This window comes from Elgaria multicarinata, chromosome 13, assembly GCF_023053635.1.
Source record: "Elgaria multicarinata webbii isolate HBS135686 ecotype San Diego chromosome 13, rElgMul1.1.pri, whole genome shotgun sequence".
Lineage (NCBI taxonomy): Eukaryota > Metazoa > Chordata > Lepidosauria > Squamata > Anguidae > Elgaria > Elgaria multicarinata.
This window is the reverse complement of record NC_086183.1, coordinates 25,827,795-25,852,614: the sequence shown is the minus strand read 5'-3', so window position 1 is coordinate 25,852,614 and position 24,820 is coordinate 25,827,795. Positions and strand designations below refer to the sequence as shown.

At 45.7% G+C, this 24,820-nt stretch overlaps 1 protein-coding gene across 1 annotated transcript; it reads right to left on the bottom strand.

Moving 5' to 3' along the window:
* Positions 1-3,534: 3,534 nt before the first annotated feature.
* Positions 3,535-23,956, bottom strand: SPACA6 (sperm acrosome associated 6). Its single transcript, XM_063140059.1, has 9 exons — positions 23,754-23,956; positions 20,923-21,000; positions 19,544-19,612; positions 18,169-18,192; positions 16,939-17,016; positions 13,600-13,703; positions 9,004-9,160; positions 6,057-6,273; positions 3,535-3,595 (listed from the first exon to the last, which is right to left on the bottom strand). The coding sequence occupies exons 1-9, from the start codon at positions 23,938-23,940 to the stop codon at positions 3,559-3,561; spliced, it is 951 nt and encodes a 316-aa protein (XP_062996129.1). The 5' UTR covers positions 23,941-23,956; the 3' UTR covers positions 3,535-3,558.
* Between the last annotated feature and the right edge of the window lie 864 nt (positions 23,957-24,820).

Genomic DNA, 24,820 nt, shown 5'->3' with positions numbered 1-24,820 from the left:
TACGTTCAACATCTAAGGTCCTCCTCTGGGTGCGTACTCCGAGAGAGGCCTGGAGTGTGGCAACGAGGCACAGGGCCTTTTCGGTGGTGGCCCCCAGACTGTGGAACGATCTCCCTGACGAGGCTCGCCTGGCGCCAACGCTGCTTTCTTTCCGGCGCCAGGTTAAGACTTTCCTCTTTGCCCAGGCATATGGCAGCACATCTTAATCACCCACATGTTTAATTTTGTAACGGTTTTTAACGCTTTACGTGTGTATGTTCTGTGTTTAAAATTTAAAATTTGGTATTCTTCTTTTTATCTCAATTTTAGCATTTCTGTAAACCGCCCAGAGAGCTCTGGCTATGGGGGTGGTATAGAAGTTAAATAAATAAATAAATAAATAAATAAATAAGCACAACAGCTTTGGACAGAGACCTCAGGACTGCTCGTAGTCCCTCTTTGCTGCTCCTTCTTCCTTCCCACCCTCGTCCCCTCCCTGGACCAAGTGAAGAGGCAGGACTTTGTTTTAGTAGTTTCTGGGATTCTAATTTTTTGTTTTAAACAATTCTTGGGATCTAACTTCTGGAAATCCTAAAATCTACACCCAATGTTGCGATATTACGTTTCTAGCAACCTTACCATCATAAAACCCTTGAAGTATCAAAATGCATAGTTGGATACCTTTATTAGGATCAACCAAAATTCCTAACAAAGGTGTTGCAAAACTGGATTTGGGATTTTAATTTCTCATGGACCAGGACGGCTACCTTTGTTTTGGGCTGATTTTTTTTGTAATTATCAAAGTTATAAATCCTGAGGTTTATCTCTAGATGGATAAAGCAGGCTGCATCTCTGAGCACATTTACTATAAAGTATTTGATGCTGTATCTTGTCGTTTTAATTTTTGTGAACAGCCCAGAGAGCTTTAGTTATTGGGTGGTATAGAAATAAATAAATTACCAAGTCAATGCATTTAGCATCAGGACAGCATAAACAAAACTCAGTTAATTCCAGAGTTTAAAAGGTGAAAACTGTACAAGCTCAGAGTATTTCTTTTATAATTATTATCATCAGGGTGAGCAAAAAGTGTGTGTGTGTGTGTGTGTGCATGCGTGCGTTTTGGTTTTGGTTTGGTTTGGTTTTGCCTATATTTCTGCTGGCTCCAGCTTATAAGAAATGTAGAACCGGTTGCAAAGTGTGAAATGGCTGTGTTGATGGTGGTGGGAGGGGGAGAAATGTAATTGTGTGTTTCAGAACTAAAGTAATACACATGGTCTTCTAAATGCCCCCTCCCCCATAAAACTATTATGTCCAGGGTCTGAAATGACTTTGCTGATGTGACTGTCTCTCTCTCCCTCTCCTCCTCCCCCTTCAGTAACTTTCTAGTCCTCATGACTGCAGGTAACATTTGACTGCATCACCTTTTAAACTCTGGAATGAACGGAGTTTTGTTTATGCTGTCCTGATGCTAAATATATTGACTTGGTAATTTATTTATATACCACCTAATAACTAAAGCTCTCTGGGCTGTTCACAAAAATTAAAACCACAAGATACAACATCAAATACTTTTTAGTAAATGTGCTCAGAGATGCAGCCTGCTTTATCCATCTAGAGATAAACCTCAGGATTTATAACTTTGCAAAAAGTTTCCACATAGGCTTTTCACAAAAATAATAAGGGGACTTGGGGCACCTTTTAATTTCTTTTATTATATTTCTATACTGCCTCATAGTGGTTCACAAAAATTAAAAACCGTTAAAATAAATTATATGAAGTATAAAAACCATACACATCAGGACGATATTCATTGAGCTCTCATGACTAATAGTCACTGATCCTCCAACAATTTTTAAAGCCACCAAAGTCTCCATTTCCACATCTTGTGGCAGTCAGTTCCATAGGTTAAATTAGCCTCCCCGAACCTGATGCTCTCCAGATATATTGGACAACAACTCCTATAATTAGCCTAGCCAGCAGGCTGCATTAAATTAAGCACTGTGTGAACTATTTGTGTGTAGGGGGGATGGTGGTGGTGGTCTGTCCTTAATTTCACTGGGTGACCTTAAGACCTTAATGTTATGTGAGGAGAGCATTCCCCACACCCTCTTTCCGTACACCATTTTATAAACACTGATCACATTTTCCCCGTCAGTCTTTTTTTCTTTCTTTTCCTGGATGGGGTTGCACTCTCCCTAAAGGATCGGGTCTGTAGTTTGGGGGTGCTCTTGGATCCAGAACTGTCACTTGAGGCACAGGTGAACTCAGTGGCAAAGAGCACTTTTTATCAGCTTGGGCTGATATACCAACTACGCCCTTATCTGGATAGAGATAGCCTAGCTACAGTGATCCATGCTCTGATAACCTCTTGTCTGGATTACTGCAATGCGTTATACGTGGGGCTGCCTTTGAAAACGGTCCGGAAGCTTCAACTGGAACAAAACAGGGCAGCCCGTTTACTAACAGGGACTGGCCGGCGATATCATATTACGCTAGTCCTTTTCCAGCTTCATTGGCTGCCAGTCCAGGTCCGGGCCCGATTCAAAGTGCTGGTATTGACATTTAAAGCCCTAAACGGTTTGGGGCCAGGTTATTTGAAGGAACGCCTCCTCCCATATGTACCTACCCGGACCTTAAGATCATCTACAGGGGCCCTTCTCCGTGAGCCAAAGGAAGTGAGGCAGGTGGCTACTAGGAGGAGGGCTTTCTCCGCTGTGACATCCCGGTTGTGGAATGAGCTCCCTAGAGAGGTCCGCCTGACGCCTACACTGTACTCCTTTCATCGCCAGCTGAAGACCTTTTTATTCTCCCAGTATTTTAACACTTAATTTTAACTTAAATTTAAATTTTACTGTTTTAACTCTGTATTTTAATCTTATATCCATTTTGCTGCGTGGTTTTATCCTGGTTGTGCTTTTTATACTGTATTTTGTATTTGTGCTTTTAACCTGTTGGTTGTTTTATTATGGTTTTAATTTTTGTGAACCGCCCAGAGAGCTTCGGCTATTGGGCGGTATAAAAATGTAATAAATAAATAAAATAAATAAATAAATTTTCTGAGCCACATAGCAATACTTCGGCCAATTGCCTTGTCCTGTGTGTTGTTCTTTTTCTGCCCCCTTCTCCAGGTCTACCATGCCCCTTTTTTGAGTTGGAACCTCCGGTACCAAAGAAAGGATGCCTGTGTACACCAGTTGCTGGGGAACATGGACAGGAGGGTGCCGTTGCACCCATGTCCTGCTTGTGGGTTCTTGATCAACAGCTGGATGGCCACTGTGTGTGAACAGAGTGCTGGACTAGATGGAGATCCAGCAGGGCTCTTCTTATATTCTAATTCTTTTCCTGCACAAGAAAATATTTTTGTATTTTGGAGTTTTCACATGAGCCTCATGTTGCACATATTGCAAGACTCCAAATCATTCATGGAAGCTGAATGCATGGCTCACTTTTTATAATAAATAAATAAATAAATAAATAAATAAATAATTTTACTGAGCAGTAATGGTGATTTCCCCATACAGGCCTTCTTTTCCAAGGCACAGCAAAAAGGAGAAGAACAGAAGAGTTCCATGTCCCAGTTCACGATTTGATGTAGGTGGCCCAGTGATAAATTGTCCTGAGAGAAGTGGGTGAGGACATGAGAGAAAGACAGAGAGACAGAGACTGTAGATAAGTGTGCTGTCACAGCCATTCATTCCTGATTAGTGAAATTCCCATAAATAAACATTCAGAGGGGAGGCCTAGATACTGGTTTAACAGATCAGATTAAACTAATCAAGGGTGCATTTTAAGGCAACTTTTACTTTTGAGAAAGTCCCACTGATCCAATTAGGAGTTTTGCATCCGAATAAACATGCATAGGTCCTGGCTGCTTTGAGTTGCAGGTTTAAGGGCATCCATTGTTTCTTGCCTGATGGCTCTCCGGTGTTATGGTAATAGAGGATGAGGAGGGGTAGGGTGTGTTTTGAAAGGATGCCCTTTCTTTCTAAGGATGGGTTGCAGCTAAAATTCCTGTGTTAATGGATTAAGTGTTCAGAACTACTAATTTAAAAACGCACCTTTTGGTCATTGAAAAAGGTACCTGATTCACTGGCCTTTTTTTTTTTTTTAAGAAAATTTAAAAAAAAACTAAGAAAAATATATTAATTCAACTATTTATAAAATCCTCAGCAAGTATCCTCTTTCCCTCATGCACAGATACAAAGAAATGTAGACAAATGCTGTTTGAGACATTTTAGTACACCAATACCAAATTGCAATGTATCTCAGGGCAGTAAAATGTCCCAAAACATATCCACATAGGTGGTGTCAGCAGAGGGGTATTTAAGTTTGCTTTCCTCCATAGGCGTGCGCAGCACATTTCATTAGGTGGTTCGACCAGGGATATTTTTTTTAAGGTAAACATTTTTTAAGGTGAACATTTAAGGTAAACATTGATTGAATATACAGTAATAAAGGACTTTTTTTCATTCATCAAACAAACAAAATAAACGAAAACTGAAGTAAACTGTATTTTTTTAATTAACAAGTAATCTGTACTTTAAAAATACACATTTTAAAACGGAGACTCTGAATACTACTTTTTGGCTGAAGTGATAAGCAGGCACATATAAAGACAGCAATAGGGCCTGCAATCCCAAAGTGTTAACATAAACATAATTAGAAACACAAAACCGGATCATTGACAGAGAAGGGGGGAAGTTGTTTAGAGGGGGAGGTTTCTACAATTGTGGAGCACGTTGTCAGTCACACACAGGATGAACATAGTTTGCAAGTCTTCAAGGTGCCACAGGACACTTGATGGCTTTTGAACACAAAAGAACAAGGTGTGCCTCTGCTTGTTCGCATTACTTTAGCAAGTGCAAACCCCTTCTGTCAAGGAGGACTATGCACTCACCAGAGTGCCTGCTGCCCAAGGAGAAGCCTCTAGGAGCCCAGGGAGAGCCTGGAGAGGCCTGTCTAGGCACTGCTGCTCAGTGATTCAGGCTCCTCCTGGGTCATCGCCATAGCGACGACCCAGAAGAAGTGCAGACAAGCCCTGGAAGTGCCTAGAGAGGCCCTCATTTCTGGGCTTCCTGAAATGGCCTTTGCAGCCTCTGCTATGGCGTAGGCAGGGCAAACATGGCGACGACGGCGGATTAGGAGGTTCAGCTGAACCCCCTGAACCCCCTGTCTGCACGCCAATGCTTTCCTCAAAGAGGAAAACAAATAGGACAATTTTTTATTCCAATATTTCCCACTGGCTGCCAAGTATCAAAAGACTTTTTGGGATATTTTATGTCTCAGGTGCTTCCCCACCCCCCCGAAAGAAAACTGTAAACAGTAATGGGCTGAAATTTGGGAATATTCTTTATTACCGTATGGGTAGTCATGTCCTAGAACAGGGATTGGGACCCAGTACCCCTCCAAATGCAAACTCCCATCATATGACTATTGACCATACTGATGGGAGTGGAGTCCAAAGGGCACCTGTTCTCCAACCCTAGTCCTAGATGGACTATGCTGTAGGTCTACTTCTGGTGTAAATTTCGCTATTAAAAAGTGCTCCGGAGGTAGGATTTTTGTCCCACGTCTTTGCATGAATGGGTGCAATAGGCAGAGGTTCAATAGATGCAGCTATGCAGTTGGTGCTGTTGCAGGGCTTAATTTGTACTATGAGATTGTTGTCCCCCCCAAAGGACTAGGATCTCACTGTCTTCAGAAAAAGTCGATTGGGCCTGCAGTTGCACAACAAATATTGTCAAAACAAGGGAAAGGGGCACTCCTCCAAACGAGTTGGAGATTGAGGCTCCCCCAATTCTACACTCTATACATTGAGCCGCGATCCCCTACTTGTACTCTAACTAGTTGCTCATTGGAGAGGTGGGGACCAACTCTTCTTGAGCCCCTGGTCTCCATCATCTCAAATCTGAATCTTCCAACAACATCATTCCCTCTTGACTTTCTTGCTTCCCGCCAGGCAAAGTACAAGGTGTTGGTTATCACCTTTAAAGCCCTACGCGGTTTGGGTCCAGGCTACCTGCAGGAACGCCTTCTCCTGTACAATCCGCCCTGCACACTCCCCTGGAAATACTCACATTGCTCCCAGGGTGAGCACCATGGAGCTCAAGGCTATTCCCACGATGAGGAAGATGACGCTCTTCTTGCTCAGGGCATCCGGCCCAGAGAGCATCTCTTGCAGGGAAGGCAGGCGGTTCACCACCACCTCCTCCAGCCCTACCTCCGGTGGGGGATTCAGGATGGCTTTAAACATCTCCTGGAGCTTTTTCTCTAGCCCGAGCCTTTTCTCCGTCACTGCAGGAGAGGGGGAAATACGAACCACGATGCCTACTAGCTCTGAGCTAGGGCAGCAGGGTGGGCAGATGCAGAAGAGGACAAAGCGCCTGCACCTTTAAGAGCTGTGTACATGTGGGGGTTTCAGCAAGTGAACCCCCAGGACAATGTTGCTGCTGTTATTTTTGTTAGGGAATAAGAATCCATAGCTGAAGAATCTACATGAAGCTTTTAAGCTGCCACTTATTAGAGATGTGGCCAGGAGAAATTGTCTAGGAAAGGGTGCCACCACAAAAAAGTCTCTCTCTCTGTTTTGTAGCCACCTGCCTCTAACCTCTGAAGTCCCAGAGAAGAGGCTCAGATGATGATTTTAATCAATGGGCTGGTTCATAAGGAAACAGGTGGTCCTTTAGGTGTTTTCTGCCTGGCTCGTGTGCTGTTGCTGGCCCAGGCAGGCTCTGCCCCACTCCAGAGGCCTTTCCCCGCCCCATTAGGTGCCACCCCTTGACCTGCAGAGCCCAACAGGACCCAGAAGTGACAAGGAGAGCATCTTTCACCAGCTTCCTCTCTCTTCTTTCCAAGCTGCATCTGAAATGAAGAAGCTGAAGGACACGTTTGCCAGGATCCTCTTTTACTTGGAAGAGAAAGGCACGGCCAAGGGTGGGTGCACGTGATACTTGGAAGAATTCTGCCTACTTAGCTAGATTTATCTCCCACCCCGATCCTGAAGGATCAGGGTAGCTACCAGCAATGTTCTGTAAGGGTGTTACAGGCCCTGGTGGATGACAACATCACAGCGTCCACAATCAACATGAACAAGGAATCGTGAGCATACACGAAATTCCTCCTGCAGAAAGGCTGCCAGAATAACCAGGCCACAGACCGTCTAACTGCCCTAAGGAACATCTCACTGCCACTCTTCAGTTCAGCAGCTTCACCTCAAGCACACTTTCTGCAACTGCTTTTCCTTTTTAGTCCCTGCAGGATGCGAAAAGATGCCAGCAGTCCCACATGGAGTGAACAAACGTCATAAGCGAGACCAGCCTTCCTTGGCTTGGTGCTCCCAAGATGGACTGGAGCGCAGGTCCCATCATTCCCAGTCACCAGGTTGGGGAAGGCTACAGGCCTTCAACTGCCAGCATTCTGGGATGGAAAAAGTGACGAACATAGCTGCAACAATGTGATCAGAAGTGAGGAGGGAGAAAGGGAGATAAACTGAGGCCTTGTAAAGGGAGCAGGTATGCTAAATAGCGGATAGCAGCTAATAAGAAAACCATTAACAACTTTACAGTGGAGGTCATAAGAATCAACCCTACGGGTTTGCCTTGAAGCAAAGCCTGACATTGATCTACGCCTTCAACTAAGCTCCAGCCATGGACATTCAGCAAACAGAAGCACTTTGTCAACGTCAGCAAGAAAACTAGACGCGGACATGTCATAAGATGGCCTAGAATAGTCACAGAGGAAATGGGGGAGAGAAGTGGGGGGTGGGGTCTGGAAAATTAAGAAAAAAGCCACAAATGTAAGATAATGAGGGGGGATTATTTTAGCAAGGCTAGTCACTATCTGTAACCACAAGGAAATGACAAATCTCCGAGGAGGTGGGACGGGGGAGGGATACTAAGAAGACGAGGGTAGTCAAAAATATGTGGGAAATGTCTGGTGTGATGGGGCAGTGCTCTGGACCCAAGGGGAATAGTTTTGGGAGACCCCAGTAACCAATGGAGGAGCTTACAGTAGAACAACCAAATTTAGGGACCAAGCAATGTGGGGGGGGGGGGGGGAGAACGGAATAGAGTTTCCTAGAAAAGGGCATGGCTGACTGACTGGAATCCTGAAAAGAAGCACTCATAAGTACATAAGAAAAGCCATGCTGGATTAGACCGAGGGTCCTTCTAGTCCATCACTTTGTTCACTCAGTGGTCAACCAGCTGTTGATCAAGAACCCTCAAGCAGGTCACAGGTGCAACAGCACACTCCTGCCCATGTTCCCCAGCAACTGGTGCACACAGGCTTACTGCCTCTGATACTGGAGGTAGCACATAGCCATCAGGGCTAGTAGCCCTTGATAGCCTTCTCCTCCAGGAATTTATCCAACCCCCTTCTGAAGCCATCCAAATTGGTGGCCATCACTACATCTTGCGTTAGTGAATTCCATAGTTTAACTGTGCACTGTTGTGAAGAAGTCCTTCCTTTTATCTGTCCTGGATCTCCCACCAATCAGCTCCATGGAATGACCTGACTGGGTTTTACTATTATGAGAGAGAGAGAGAGAGAGAGAGAGAGAGAGAGAGAGAGAGAGAGAGAGAGAGAGAGATATGAATGCCTCCCTATCTATGTTCTACGCAGCATGCACAATTATGTACACAATAGCTTCGGCGATTGAGCGGTATAGAAATGCAATAAATAAATAAATAAATAAAACATGTCTCCCCTTAGCCTCCTTTTTCCGCAGCTAAACAATCCCAGCTGTTGCAACCTTCCCATATAGGGGAGATGCTCCAGCCCCTTGATTGTTTTCGTTGCCCTTTCCTGCTCTCCATACTGCAACATTTTGTTGCAAGTTCCACTTGTAAAATATCATCCTCATCACTATCGACAACAGCGGGCCCCATAGCTCCATGTTTCACTCCAGGCCCAATCCAACTGTTGACAAAACCCTCTAGGCCTCCCTAAGCAACCATCTGCACCACCCAGTAGAAATCCGTCTTGAGGGACCTTTCTGTCCCTCCACAAGCTCTGAATCCTCACCATTGAGGTAGAAGAACTTCCTGACCAGCACATCGTTGTCTTCCTCAATCTGGCAGGCAATCGTTCCTTGATGGGTTCCCAGGGTGGGCCGGATCAGGAGGGAAGAATCGAATCCGAAACTCAGGTCTTGGAAGAGGAAAAGTTCCTCTGTTCTCATCTGAAGGCGGAATGGTGGAAAGAGAAAAGGGGGCGTAAGATGACGACGGAGGGGCCTGGCGTGGCGATCTCAGCGTCAGAGGCTCTGGGCAAGAGGTAGGACCAAGCGGACGTGATTTCCAGGGATGGTGCAGCTAGTCTGTCTTTTTCTGCTTCATAGAATCATAGAATAGCAGTGTTGGAAGGGGCCTACAAGGCCATCGAGTCCAACCCCCCTGCTCAATGCAGGAATCCACCCTAAAGCATCCCCGACAGATGCTTGTCCAGCTGCCTCTTGAAGGCCTCTAGTGTGGGAGAGCCCACAACCTCCCTAGGCAACTGATTCCATTGTCGCACTGCTCTAACAGTCAGGAAGTTTTTCCTGATGTCCAGCCGGAATCTGGCTTCCTTTAACTTGAGTCCGTTGTTCCGTGTCCTGCACTCTGGGAGAATCGAGAAGAGATCCTGGCCCTCCTCTGTGTGACAACCTTTCAAGTATTTGAAGAGTGCTCTCATGTCTCCCCTCAATCTTCTCTTCTCCAGGCTAAACATGCCCAGTTCTTTCAGTCTCTCTTCATTCACTGGTTTGTTCTGACAGAAACGCAGAGTGGATTCACCACTCCACTGATATCGGAGCCACCAGCTTCCACTGAGCAGGGGCAAAATGGATTTTGGGATGTGAAGGGAAGCTCTGTCCCACCTGTTAGATTACTTGGAGAGAGATAATGGCATACCCCCCGTTTATATTTCCTAAACGTATTTCTTCTGAAGTCCTAGTGGTTTTGACAGAGTTAACTTTTAAATACGCACGCCTAAGATTGCAGCCTTGTTTTAATTTCCAGTTTATGCTTGGGTTATAATTTGTGTATGAAAAACCCCATTCCTTCATGTAACCATGGGCGATCCAGCAGCGGAGGAACAGTGTGGGGGACAGATACTGGCATCCCCCTCCCTCTGATGTTCCTTTATGCTTAGAGAAGGAGGAAGGACTGAGGAGTGGGACAGGACATAAGACGTGCCATACTGGATTAGACCAAGGGTCCGTCTAGTCCAGCACTCTGTTCACACAGTGGCCAACCAGCAGTTGACCAGGGACCAACAAAGCAGGACATGGTGCAGCAGCTCCCTCTCACCCACATTCCCCAGAAACTGAATAATAATAATAATAATAATAATAATAATAATAATAATAATAATAATAATAATAATAATAATTTCTTACCCGTCTCTCCCTTTGGATCGAGGCGGGGAACAACATTAGTACAGGAATCAACACATCATAAAAATTATTGATTTTACATTGTCTGGGTAGGCCTGCCGGAAAAGGCTAGTCTTCAAAGCTGCCTTAAAATCACATAGAGAGTTAATTTTACGAATCTCGTCTGGCAGGCCGTTCCACAATCCTGGGGCGACAGAAGAAAAGGTCCTCTGGGAAACTGATGTCAGCCTAGTTTTGGCTGACTGAAGTAAGTTCTCCCCAGAGGACCTGAGTGTGCGGGGCGGACTATATGGGAGAAGGCGATCCCACAGGTAACCTGGACCCAAACCATTTAGGGCTTTAAAGGTAATGACCAACACTTTGTACTTTGCCCAGAAACTAATTGGCAGCCAGTGGAGTGATTTTAATGTTGGGGTAATATGCTTACCCCTAGATGTACTGGTGACCAACCTGGCTGCCGTATTTTTAACTAGTTGAAGTTTCCGAACTAGGTACAATGATAGCCCTATGTAGAGCGCATTGCAGAAGTCAAGCCTTGAGCATGTGCACAACCGTCTTTAGGTCTTCTTACTCTAAGAAGGGGCGCAGCTGGCGTATCAGCCGAAGCTGATTATAGGCACTCCTGGCCGTCGCATCTATCTGGGCTGTCATTTGGAGCGACGGATCCAGGAGCATCCCCAAACTGCGAACACAGTCTTTCAGGGGGAGTGTAGCCACATCCAGAACTGGCTGACACACCTCCAAACCTAGGTCAGAGCCCTTGACAGCAAGCACCTCTGTTTTGTCTGGATTCAACTTCAGTTTGTTTTTCCTCATCCAGCCCATTACTGCCTCCAGGCATTCGTTCAGAGGAGACACACTATCCTTAGCTGATGCTGTTATTGAAGGCATAGAGAAATATATTTGGGTGTCATCAGCATACTAATAGCACCCCGCCCCATGCCTCCGGATGATCTCTCCCAGGGATGATTTTGACTTACTACCTCTGATTCTGGAGGTAGCACGTAGCCCATCAAGTTCTTTGGTATAGTCATCAATGTGAAAAGGATTTCCTGGCAGGTGGCCATAAGACTATGCACCCCTAGCTGAAAACTAGTTCCCGTTGTTTTGTAAATATCATAAAAACCTAAGACGAGCCGTGCTGGATCTGACCAAAGGTCCATCTAATCCATCTTCACATTCATGTAGTGGCCCTACGGGAAACTCACAAGCAGGACATGAGTGCAACAGTACCCTCCCACCCATGTTCCCCAGCAACTGGTGCACACAGGCTTACTGCCTCTGATCCCGGACGTAGCACACAGCCATCAGGTCTACTAGCCATTGATAACCTTCTCCTCCAGGAATTTATCCAACCCCCTTTCAAAGCCATCCCAATAGGTGGCCATGACTACATCTTGTGGCAGTGAATTCCATAGTTCAGCTATACGCTATTAAATAATGGCAGTCAGCAGAGTACAAAGACTGGATGACAGACAAATTACCGTCACTTCTTAGTTCCACCACTGGAGGGGGAGTGAGATCAAGCAACACTGTATGATGCTGCGGGGATATGCATTTAAGGCAGGGGAATGTGTGGCTCTGCAGATGTTGTTGGACTGCAATTCCCATCAGCCCCAGCCAGCATGGCCAATAATCATGGATGATGGGAGCTGTAGGCCAACAACATCTGCAGAGCCACACATTCCCCACCCTTGTATTACAGACTTCTCAACTCCTGGATTTGAAAAATGATGGGCAGATGCTCCTTAGGAACTTTTCGGGCAATCAGTTCATTTCAGCTCATTGGTGGCACAGAATTCAGACAGATGCCACGCAGGCACCACCCCTCTAGTAAACAAACAAGCAGAGGAATTGCAGGTGCCCGTTACTCTTAACAGCAATGCACTGTGATTGGGGAAATGCAATTTCTCCTCACAGCTAGTGGGACCATCACCACGTAGACCAGAAAGTGGTTTCTCGCAGGCCGGAGGCATCTATTGGCTAGTGCCTGAGCCATCACTGATGACAAACCACAGAATTCTTCCCCTGCGTATTCTTTAACACAAGGCAAAGCGTGGAGAATGTCCCTCGCCAGGCTGGAGCTACACGTTGTTAGGTATAGGCCTTGTACCTAGTGGTTAGATTTATTAGGAAATGCTTTGAGAATGTCAGATGTTCCCTGCAAGCTTATCTCTGTAAGCAGTTCCCATGGGAGTAGCTGGTTCACTGCTTTGCTTCGGCCTTGAAGTAGCTGGTTCTCTGGGAACTTCAGAGTGTTTTGGAAAAGGTGGGGGACACTCTTCAAAGTGGGTTGTAACATCCTGACCTCTTGGCACGTGGGCAAGGTTTACAGGTCAGAGGACCTGTCTGTCAAGTGACTTTGAATTGGCGGTAAAGCCTGGTGCAAAGCTGAAAAAGCTTTGCTAGGTTTTATCTCTCGACACAACGCCTGACCTCCCTCCTGCTTTGGATTCCACCTCCGCTTGGGACTTTGAAAGCACTCTGCACATGGACGCTTTGCTATTTGGACTTTGGATATCTAAGAACTGTGCCATGAAAAGTAGTGAGGCCTTTTCATAGACTTGGACTTGCATATGCTGTGGATTCTGTGTTCGTGCCCAGACTCGGGTGGCAAGGAGTTCCCGGGACTCCTAGGCCTGAGGCTTAACCTTTCCTGAAGTCATGGTAACAGGGTCAGCTCAGTAGTGGTAGGCAGAGACTGACAAGTGCGTGACAGATCTCTCTGCCCGGCTCTGGTGGCTCAGAGCAACCTTTCCTGGGACTTTGTTTTAGGAGATTGGTCACGTTCCTTTGAGGAGCCAGCGTATGCGGCGTCTGGAGAAGCTCAAAGCTGTTCTTGGCATACCCTATTCACACACACCTCCAAGTGTTTGCCTTAAGGATCGTTTCAGAAAAAAGAGCCTAAAACTTCCTAATCATCGTTCAGCTTTAAGTGTGTTTTAGAGACTCTGTAACCATTAAGCTTGTCTACCATGTGATTTCCTCAATAAAAGAAGTCTCACTGATGTGAGTGTCTCGTGTCAGCTTGCCAGCACGTATGAATGCCAGAGGGAACAGGCAAGAACACGACACACACATCATGTGTAATTGAGTTCTTCTCATCCCACCCCCACCCTATGGAATGACAGGATTTGTGGTTCAACACATCCTGGAGGGCCCCAGATTGGAGAAGGCTGATCTGGGGGTTCAACTCAGGGCTTTGTTCAAGAGATAGTTTGAACCTCCAAAGTGTCACTCACATCCTTGGCAAATTTCCATCTGAAGGTGCAGTCTGGGGGAATCTGGAATTTAACCTTGCAGTTGAGAAGAGTAACGTCCCCTTCAAACTTGTGCACATCTTGAACTGGAGAGAGATAAGGGATGCGGGTGTTGGGAGAAATCAAATGATTTTCTTTTTAGGACAGATTCATTATAATGCTAGACAGTGGTCGTCACGATTAGAAGACAAAGAGCTTTTCCACAAGAGGCATTTCTTGTGCCCTCACGGTTGCTGATGGGGTTCTTTAGACAATGTCATGACCCTCCAGTTTCACTTCTGTTTGTAACCAGCACTTTTGGCAAGTATTTTTAGAGCAGGGAAAATGCAGCATTTAATTGTGAAAGCAAAAGAAAGTGTGGTTTCCTCTTGGGTATTTTCACTATTCCATTATACCACGGTGCCACCTAGAGGTTATGTAGTGGGAAAGCAGGAAAAGAAATGCCCATGTAGTGCTTGGATCTCAATTCTGCGCTGAAACCGAGAGTAGATGTAGCAGATTAGCAGCCTTGTGTAGAAAAACCCACAGATCCTTCTGTTAGCTTTGAGCACAGTTTGCTGCGTCATCAACTACACAGGGGCAATGTGTGGAACACAGGAAGCTGCCTTATAGAGTCAGGCCACCAGTCCCTCTAGGGCAGTGTTGTTTACAAAGAACGGATAACTGCAGAAGGTAACTTTCATAACGTTTGTAATCATATATATATATATATATATATATATATATATATATATATATATATATGAATCTTTTGTGTGAAATAGCGATTCCATTCTTGTAGTGGTTTCAGTAGAGGATTCTAACGTTTTAGATACGTTTGACATGTGGGTAAATAAAATCTATTCAGGCTTTGATATTAACCAACAGAGAGCTGTTGTACGTGGAATGACAAAATATACATGTAAGGAGAACACACTCGCATTTTGTTTTTGTTTTTATCGCAACTCCCTCAAGTGAGCCAATACATCATTGCTATGAGATATGCGGGCTTCTAGATAGACAAAACAAGCAAAAAAAAATGTGTATAGAATTTATGACTTGTTTGTCTCTATGTGCGTTTATCTTTTCTTTCTTTTTTAGAAGAACTGCACGTATTTATTCCGGTTTATCTTGTTTTTTCGTTAGGCCGTGGCTCTTGACGACGGAGAAAATTGCTCTCTGAACCACGTTGAACATTTCTATCAAAACAAACACTTCTGCCTCCAACACTGTTTTCTCTCTTTCTTTGCTCTTCCAACCATTGATGCCACTTCTCCCATCTCCACCTTCTGTCAGTCCACCAGCCTTCCCTAACCTGGCTCCCTCCAGAGGTTTTGGACTACAAACCCCATCATCCTTTATTACGGGCTCGCTGTTTGGGACAGATGGGGGGTTGTAGTCCAAAAGACCTGGAGGGGAAGGTTGCTTTACACTGAGTGGCACCAGTTCTACCTGGAGATGCCAGCGATTGAACTGGGGATTTTTGAAAGCGTTGAAAGCAGATGTTCTATGACTACGCAGTGGCCTTTCCTTATCTCACTTCCCCGCTCCATAGCTCAGTGTGATAGAGCATTTCCTTTGTATGCATAAGGTCCCAGGTTCAATACCCGGCTTCTCCAGGTAGGGCAAGGAAAGAATCCTGCTTGAAAACCCCCGGAGAGCTGCTGCCAGTCAGTGTTGACAATACTGGGCTAGATGGACAAAGAGTCTGACCCAGTATAAGGCAGCTTCCTGCGTTTCTATGTTCCCCACGTTGCACCTTCTGTAGGCCTTCCAGGGCTTCAGCATGAGATGCTATTTTGTACAGAGCTGGCATGAAGAGTAGGCTTGGTAGAGCACCTGGTGAGGGTCCACCCTCTAGCAGGTCACCCCTGACAAAAAGCCTCCCAGAGTTGCTCCTCCTCTGCACCATTTTCTTCTTCCCTGGCCTCTTGCTCTGACCCAAACAGCGGTGGCAAGAAAGAGCAGTAGATGCCGCTGCCTCCTTGCTCATTGGCTCTCCGCCCGTCAAGCAAGCATGTGTGACCAATGATAAGGAAGAGGAGGAGGAGCAAGAGCAGCGGGTGACGAAAGAGATGAAAAGGCAGAGTCCCTGAGGGAGGGGGCTCACGGAGGGCGTCTTGCACAACGTCCCTCGAAAACCTGGAGCCGGCACTGATTTCGTACTTGCCATCAAAACACAGAATCGTAGAATCATAGAACAGTAGAGTTGGAAGGGGCCTACAAGGCCATTGAATCCAACCCCCTGCTCAATGCAGGAATGGACAGATGGCTGTCCAGATGCCTCTTGAAGGCCTCTAGTGTGGGAGAGCCCACAACCTCCCTAGGTAACTGGTTCTATTGTCGTACTGCTCTAACAGTCAGGAAGTTTTTCCTGATGTCCAGCCAGAATTTGGCTTCCTGTAACTTGAGCCCGTTATTCTGTGTCCTGCACTCTGGGAGGATCTAGAAGAGATCCTGGCCCTCCTCTGTGCGACAACCTTTCAAGTATTTGAAGAGTGCTGTTATGTCTCCCCTCAATCTTCTCTTCTCCAGACTAAACATGCCCAGTTCTTTCAGTCCCTTCTTATAGGGCTTTGTTTCCAGACCCCTGATCATCCTCGTTGCCCTCCTCTGAACCCCCTCCAGCTTGTCTGCATCCTTCTTGAAGTGTGGTGCCCAGAATTGTACGCAATACTCAAGATGAGGCCTAGGGTGACCATATGAAAAGGAGGACAGGGCTCCTGTATCTTTAACAGTTGTATTGAAAAGGAAATTTCAGCAGGTGTCATTTGGAATCTGGTGAAATTTCCTCTTCATCACAACAGTTAAAGCTGCAGGTGCCCTGCCCTCTTTTAAATCTGGTCACTCTAGTATAGCTCTGCAGCTTTAACTGTTGTGTTGAAGAAGGGTTTTCACCAGGTTCTCCATATATAGAAATGACACCTGCTGAAATCCCCTTTTCTATGCAACTGTTAAAGATACAAGAGCCCTGTCCCCCTTTTCATATGGTCACCTTACCTAACCAAGGCTGAATAGACAGGAACCAGTACATTTCCTGTCACTTAAGGCCTAATCTACATCAAGCAGGATATTTCAATATGAAAGTGATATATAAAAGGCAGGAGCCACACCAAGCAGGATATAGCTGCATGAAAGTGGTATATGGTATGTGTCAGTGGGCCCCAACAGTTGTCAGTGCACTTCAATACCGCTATAAAGCAGTAGTGTGGCTCCTGGCTTTTATATACCACCTTCATAGTGCAATATCCTGCTTGGTGTAGATTAGGACATACCATAGTCACTTTAAGCAGCAAATCTGTAGAAAAGGACATTCAAGAAAAGACCAAAGGGGATGCATACGTGGGCAATCGATGGGCAGCTGACAGTCCTCAATACTACAAGTTGTGCATCGGAACCAACGGGCCTCTCTCTGGAACCCTGCAAAGACCAACGAAGGGTGTGAGCAGCGCAACGGATTCCATGCAGTGTTAACACAGAGCATGGAAATGAAACAAACTTTTATTCCCAACTAAGTCCTATAGGCTCGTGCTGTGGTGGAACCGCTCGGCTTGACTCAGCGGTTCCCCAGCCAGAGAAGGAGGGGTCTGACTCAGCCAGCCCAGACATACACCCCTTCACTGCCGTTTGTTAACCCTTTAAAATCTAGGTTCTCAAGGAAACGACACCACACTCAGGAGATAGGGACCAAACACGTTTATTCTTCACACCACACACTTCCATAAGGGTCCACACATTAAGGTAAACATGTAAGAGGTTTTGGGGAAAAACATGGACAAAGGAACAACACACTCAGGACAGCAGGGACTAATACCTCACCCTTTACACGCTCAAGCCAATTGAATTCACACTCACTCCCCACTTAACCAACCACCAGCCGTAACTCTGGCAAGGTTCCTTGCTCACTTGTACCCAAACCTAATCTAAAACATAACAAACATTTAGCACTGTGACTCAACCTCTTTGTTGTCCACTCCGACTCGGCTTTATGCCATTCGAACTAAGACTCTTTCCCTCAGCAGCCACGTGGAGCTTCCACCATCCAGCCGGCTCGGCCTGGATGCTCTGGCTTACCACGCACACACTGGACCCGACACTCACAGGAAAGAGACCGGACCCTTAGGTGCCCAAGCTTTTTATCCCTTTCTGGGACCCCCTTGTCACCAGACCCACCCTGACCAATAGAAACCACATAGCAACCCACACCTCTCCTGAAGGGAGATGGGATGCTCCCAGACACAGCTGCAACTTGTTACTCTTCCCCCGGTACCAGCCCAAGGAGGCATTATCAGATGCTAGGCACTTCTCGCCTAGTGCGGCCTTGGCATTTCACTTGCTACTCCCTTTTCAGACACAAAGAAACCCCTCTCCCTCTCCCTAGGATGAAGCAAAAAATGTCCTCTTAAAGGAACCATGGGCTCAGCCCATGACACATGCTTGAAATAGCGAACAGGGAGGACAGAAGAAGAAGCAAGGGAGGGAAGGGGGGGAAGGGATGCAAGTTGGGCCTGGAGGTCACTGACAAGAATCGCATGGGGCCAGGATAAAAATGCAGTAGACATTTGGACTCACCACATGGCGGGATGCAGGCTGGAGCTGTAGAACAGGGGTGGTGGTGGGGAGAGATTGGTTTTATTACAATATATATTGGTTTTACATTTGCAGTTTTGCAAGCCAACTTTTTGATGGATTGATGCATGGATGTAAAATATATATATGTTGGATTGGACCAAAGGTCCATCTGCCAGATCTACACCAAGCAGTATATATAACTTCGAAAACGGTTTGAAAACCGTATATGGAGTGTGTCCTGGGCTCCAACAGTTGTCAATACTGTTATAAATTATTATAAAGCAGTAGTGTAAATTCTATCTTAGTCCTGTATCCTGTTTAGGGCCAGCTTAAAGCATTTGGGTGCCTGAAGAGGAGCCCAAATGATACACACACACACACACACACACACACACACACACACACACACAGAGCTTGGGGCATACTTTTAAAGAGCATTGCTGCACTATTCAGACCCCAATTCCTACCTTCATCTATCTTACTGCCCCCCACATGAATGACGCTGCCTGAAGCACATGGCTTCATCCTGCTGCACGCCAGGGCTGTCCTTGATCCTGTTTCACACATTGGTCAACCTGATGCTGCTGGAAGCTCATAAGCTGGGTGTGAAAATCTCCCCCTCTTGTTTTCCTCTCGGGCAACTGCTATTCAGTGGCATAGAGCTAATCATGGTCCATTTCATGGTCCAGTAGCCACAATAAAGGGCAAGTCTCCAGCAAAAATGCTGTTGTACTTAAAGGAGGAGTTATTTTCACATTGAGCATGGAGGCAACATGAGTTCAGTTAGTCATGGATGCGAAGTTAACTGAAAGCCAGCATGGTTAGAGTGTTGGACTGGGACTTGGGAGATCCGGGTTCTAATCCCCACTCAGCCATGAACCACACTAGGAGATTATTAGCCAGCCACTATCTCTCAGCCTAACCAGCCTCACAGGGCTCTTGTGAGCACAAAGTGGAGAGGAGGAAGACCATGTAAGCTGCTTTAATTCCTTGCAAGGGGAAGGCATGATAGAGGCCTTAGCTAGACCTAAGGTTTATCTTGGGATCGTCCCGGGGTCGTCCCTGCCTGCTCCAGGGATATCCTGTGTGTCATTTACATGAACAGGGATGACCTCGGGACGATCCTGGGATAAACCTTAGGTCTAGCTAAGGCCATAGATGTAATAATACATAAAGCATCATCCACAGTGTATGTGGGGCATTTGGGGACTGCAGAGGAGGCTACATGCATGTGGGGAGCAATGTTTGGGGACACAAAGGGAGAAAACGTTTCAATGGGGAGCGGTATATAAATATTCTAAATAAATAAATAAATAAATAAAATGTTTTGCGAACATTTGTCCAGACACCGGTTAGACCCTCGTTCCTACATTACCTTTTTGGAGTTGTGCCACCTCTTTTTTAACGTGTTGTGCAGCCTCTGGAATGGCTAGATTATAAGGTACTGTGGGGAAAGGTGGAAGAAGAAGGCACATTGGTTCTATTTCTTTGGGTACAACAGCCTTGCAACCCTTGGCCAATGGCAGGTCTGCCTGGTCTGCGCATGGTCTGCCTGCCCCTTGGAGCCAAGGATCCAGTGAGCTTTTTCTGCACATCCAAGAATCCATTCTTTCCCAGTTCCCCCGTTTTCCCTTCCTCTCACCTTCCCTCTGTATTGCTCAGAAGAATCAATTGTTCTTCAACAATGGGTACAGATTTATTTATTTTTTAAAAAATATTATTTTCAAAAATCTAGGGCAGTTTTCTCCAACCTGGTGCCTTTGAGATCTGTTGGACTATAACTCCCAACATCCCCAGACAGCATAGCTTCTCATTTAGAAAGGCCTCATGTAGGGTGGTGCTTGTATTTTTTAAGTTTGCAAGATTTTATTCATTAATGAATCAACTAAAAACATTTTGGCTGATTAATCAATCCCAGTTACTCCCCCATCAGACCCTTTTGGAACCATTTAACCTGTTTTCTTAGTGCAAAGTACCCTTTAAGGGTGCAATCCTTTCCACCCAGATTGTGGTGGGGCAAAACGAGGGCATGCTCTGACCATAAGAACATCATTAAAATCTCCCCCCCCCCCTTCTCAAACAGATGCATAGATTTATTGTGGCATAAATGTTCAAGGGAATAGAGCCACCTTCCCCAAACTGGTGCACTCCATATGTGCTGGACTGTAACTCCCAGCATCCTACAGCTGCTGTAGGAAAGGCTGGCCTCAAGCTACTGCATCTGATGCATGAAAAAGAAGTGGGCTCCGATTTATGTGAGTTTTCTACATGAGGCATTTATTGTGTGCACTGTTGTTTACAGGTTCCTTAGACAACATTGGCACTCTTCAGTTCTGCTTCTGTTTTTAAAGAGCACTTTCCCGTTTTTTGTTTTGTTTTTTTGAATGGGAAATGGAGTATTATTTCTGAAAGCAAAAGAAAACGTATTTTCCCTATTTGTGTAATAGTGTTATTCTGCTATAGCCTACAAGTTAAGTAAAGGTAAAACAAGAAAATAAAAGCTCTGTGTCAAGCTGGGATCTCAATTCTGTTACGAAACCGAAAGTAGATACAGCAGGTTAACGACCTTGTGTAGACAACCTGTAACATTGCTTTTACAGGTTTATGCCACAGTAAATCTGAAGGTGTCACAGGACGCTTTGCTGTGACACCCTTGCAGAACATTGCTGGTAGCTGCACTGATCCTTCAGGATAGGTCTGGGATTTAAATCTAGCTAAGTAGGCAGAGTTCTGTCAGTTATCATATGCACCCACCATTGGCCATGCCTTTCTCTTCTAAGTAAAAGATGATCCTGGCAAACGTGTCCTTCAGCTTCTCCATTTCAGACACAGCTTGGAAAGAAGAGAGAGGAAGCTGGTGAAAGATGCTCTCCTTGTCCCTTTTGGGTCCTGTTGGGCTCTGCAGGTCAAGGGGTGGCACCTAATGGGGCGGGGAAAGGCCTCTGGAGTGGGGCAGAGCCTGCCTGGGCCAGCAACAGCACACGAGCCAGGCAGAAAACACCTAAAGGACCACCTGTTTCCTTATGAACCAGCCCATTGATTAAAATCTTCATCTGAGCCTCTTCTCTGGGACTTCAGAGGTTAGAGGCAGGTGGCTACAAAACACACACACACACACACACACACACACACACACACACACACAGAGAGAGAGAGAGAGAGAGAGAGAGAGAGAGAGAGAGAGAGAGAGAGAGAGAGAGAGAGAGAGAGGCCTCATCTACACCAAGCAGGATATTGCTGTATGAAAGTGGTATATAAAAGGCAGGAGCCACACTACTGCTTTATAGTGGGAGAGCTAGAGTGTGGTGTAGTGGCTAAAGTGTTGGACCTGGAGTTGGGCTGTTGTGAGGATAAAATTGAGAGGAGGAGGATTATGTATGCCGCCTTGTGTTCCTTGGAGGAAAAAAGGCAGGATATAAATGCAATAATAAATAAATAAATAGCGGTATTGAAGTGCACTGACAACTGTTGGGGCCCATGGACACGTACCATATACTACTTTCATTGTGCTATATCCTGCTTGGTGTGGCTCCTGCCTTTTATATACCGCTTTCATACCGCAATATTCTGCTTGGTGTAGGATGAGGCCAGAGAGAGACAGGCCTTAGCTAGACCTAAGGTTTATCCCGGGATCGTCCTGGGGTCATCCCTGCCTGCTCCCGGGATATCCTGTGTGTCATTTACAGTACATGAACAGGGATGACCCTGGGACGATCCTGGGATAAACCTTAGGTCTAGCTAAGGCCAGAGAGAGAGAGAGAGAGAGAGAGAGAGAGAGAGAGAGACAGAGAGAGAGAGACAGAGACAGAGACAGAGACAGACAGAGACTGAATTTTCTGTGGTGGCACTCCTTCCTAGACAAATTCTCCTGGCAACATCTCTAATAAGTGGCAGGTTAAAAGCCGCATATTGATTCTTTAGCTATGGATCCTTATTCCCTAACAACAATAAAAGCAGCAACATTGTCGGGGGGGGGGGGTTCACCTGCTGAAATCCCCTTGTGTACACAGCTCTTAAAGGTGCAGGAGCTTTGACCTCTTCTGCATCTGCCCACCCTGCTGCCCTAGACTTCAGAGGTTAGGAGCTGGTGGCTACAAAACAGCAAAAGAGTGAGAGCCTTTTCTGTGGTGGCACCCCAGTTGTGGCACTCTGCTTCCTAGCCAAATTCACTTGACAATATTTCCAATAAGTCTGTCCTGTTTGCCTGTGGTTTTCAATAATGAACAATCCCTGGTGTGTGGGTGTGTGGGTGTGGGTGTTGACTGTCATTTGCCTTCATCTTTATTCTTTGGGGGCTTTTTCTTCTTTTTTCAAACACTGCTCTAAGTTTTAATGATTTGTTGTCGTTAAGTCCTATCATTTTTGATGTGTGTTTATAAGTTGCCTTGAGGAGGCCTACTGCAGTGGGAAAGTAGTTCAAAACGTTCTTTAAGAAATAAACCAAGCCCATCCCTTTGTCTTTGTCTGCTGACATGTGCTCTTGAGCCTTTCTGCAAGATGCTTTTGTTAGCACTCATGATTGCTCACTTAGAGTGATTTGCCAGTTATTTACATGACTCTCCTGCCCTTTACAACTATTTCCCCAGCTTTTTATTTCTTTAGATGGAGGAACTGATTATAATCCCACAAAGAGTCTGGAAAGAGAAGCCTCGTTAAAGGTGCGGGTTAAAAGAAAAACCCATTAGAAAAACCCATTAACCTTTCCCCTGAAGAGACCTTAAGAAACAGGCCCAGAGCCATTGGTGGTGGCATTCTGGAACCTGAAAGGAATAATCCAGACCCCTCCGAGTTTTCAGCTGCCATTAACAAAAAGCAAAAAATGAAAGAAAAAGGGGCGGGCAAGGGAAAAAGAAAGTAAGGCACTAGTCCAGGCATCCCCAACCTTTCTGGATCAGTGGGCACATTTGGAATAGGAAGGAATTTTAATGGGTGCTCTCACAAAATGGCTACCATAGTGGGCATGGCTAGTCACAAAATACATATTTCCCAGAAAGTCAAACCGGTGAGTCTACAAGAAAAGTGTCTGAGCTCCAAAACAAAACACACTCGTTTGAATCGAAATAAAATTGGTGTTGGAGGGGTAGCACTTTGCTTTGCAGTAAGCCAAGGTTTTGTTTTCCCCTTTAAAAAGAAAAGTCTTGAGAAATAAAAGAAAAATCACAAGGGGCAAGACGGCACCAAGAGAGATGTCCACATGTACCATGTTGGAGACCGCTGCTTTAGATCTTTTACTAGTGGGAGATATATGAAAAAGCGTCATGCGTGTAATATTCTACCCAATTGTCCCCCCCCTTCCAGTGTCCTCTTGACCAGTTACTGCAAAGACACTGGGATAACGGACAAAAATATATTTTCCAGCCCTTTAGGCTCCCTCATCACATTCCTGGCTATGGACTTGCTGTGAAGAAAGCTAAAATCCTGAAACTTTAGGTCAAACGCTGCAATCTGGCAGCGCTATCATGCGCTTGGATCTTGCCTCACCAAACCCACCAAGAACAGCTGCAACTACTTGTCCTGCACGCTACACATCGGGGACAAATCTCTGTACCTCCTCTCACTCCAATATTTCGGTTCAATGCACTCACCAACATAGACTCTGCTGTAAGGCATAAAGGCCTTCCGCAGAGACTCCAGGCAGGCCCCATGCTGAGGACTCTCGTAGCCCAAAAATTGCTGGCAAACACGAAGGCGCTGGGGGGCATCAGAGAAGCAGAAGAGGCAAGCAGCTGCCTGGGAGGAAAAGGCTACCCAGAGGAGATGGGGGTATCCCATAGGTGTCACTCAAGTGTCCAGAAGCTAGGAGAAGAACCGCACCCAAGAAAAGAACCCTTTGGTGATGTCATAAGGGAGCTTATGATGGACAAAGAGAAGTACCTGCAACTGAAGAATATGGAGGGAAAGGTCTTAAAGTCAAAAACGAAACGAAACACAAGTATCTGAATTTCTCGGCATTCAGACCACGTAACACAGCCCTCCTAAACATCTCTTCACTAGCCATAGCTCAGTGGTAGAGCACTTGCTTTGCATGCAAAAGGTCTCCATTTCAACCCCTGGCATCGCCAGGTAGCACCGGGAAAGACCCATCTGAAACCCTGCAGAGCCATTGCTGCCAGTCAGTGTCAACAACACTGGGCTAGATGGACCCATGGTCTGACTCAGTTTAAGGCAGATTCCTATGTTCTTTCCACATTTAGCATAGACCCCTTTTGGTCACAATTATCAATGGGCTTAATTCATGAACGTCAAGCTTTATTATAAAATGCTTTCTGGTGGACCACCCAGATTATTCCTGGTCTACGCCCACGTTTTTTTCACCCTTCTGTCCATTCCGTCCTGTTTCATATTGACCTGTTATTCTTGTTGCTGTTTAAATCCACTAAGAATTGGGCAGAAAGGGAGAGATTCATTACATAAGTAAATCTGAGTTTTCCTATGCTGTCTGTGCTCGACAAGGATTTTAGCGCGGACACCTGTCCTACACCAGAGCTACCTCTGCGTTAGAAACGGCAGGATCCCCCTCTATAAGGACATCGGTAAAAATGTAGGTGCTCTTTGCTGAAACAAAGAGGCCAAGAGAGAATTTCTATGCACGCTGGCAAGATGAGAGATATCCCATTGTTGGTGCCTTCTGTCTGTGCAATTCTGGATTTTC

Excerpts from the sequence above, each read along its gene's own strand:
- SPACA6 (XM_063140059.1), bottom strand. The coding sequence starts at position 23,940 with ATGGGATACCCCCATCTCCTCTGGGTAGCCTTTTCCTCCCAGGCAGCT. Across the intron at positions 17,017-18,168 it reads AGCCTGCATCCCGCCATGTG|GGTTCCAGAGAGAGGCCCGT; the intron begins GTGAGTCCAAAT and ends TGGTCTTTGCAG. Across the intron at positions 13,704-16,938 it reads GCTGCCCATCGATTGCCCAC|TTCAAGATGTGCACAAGTTT; the intron begins GTATGCATCCCC and ends ATCTCTCTCCAG.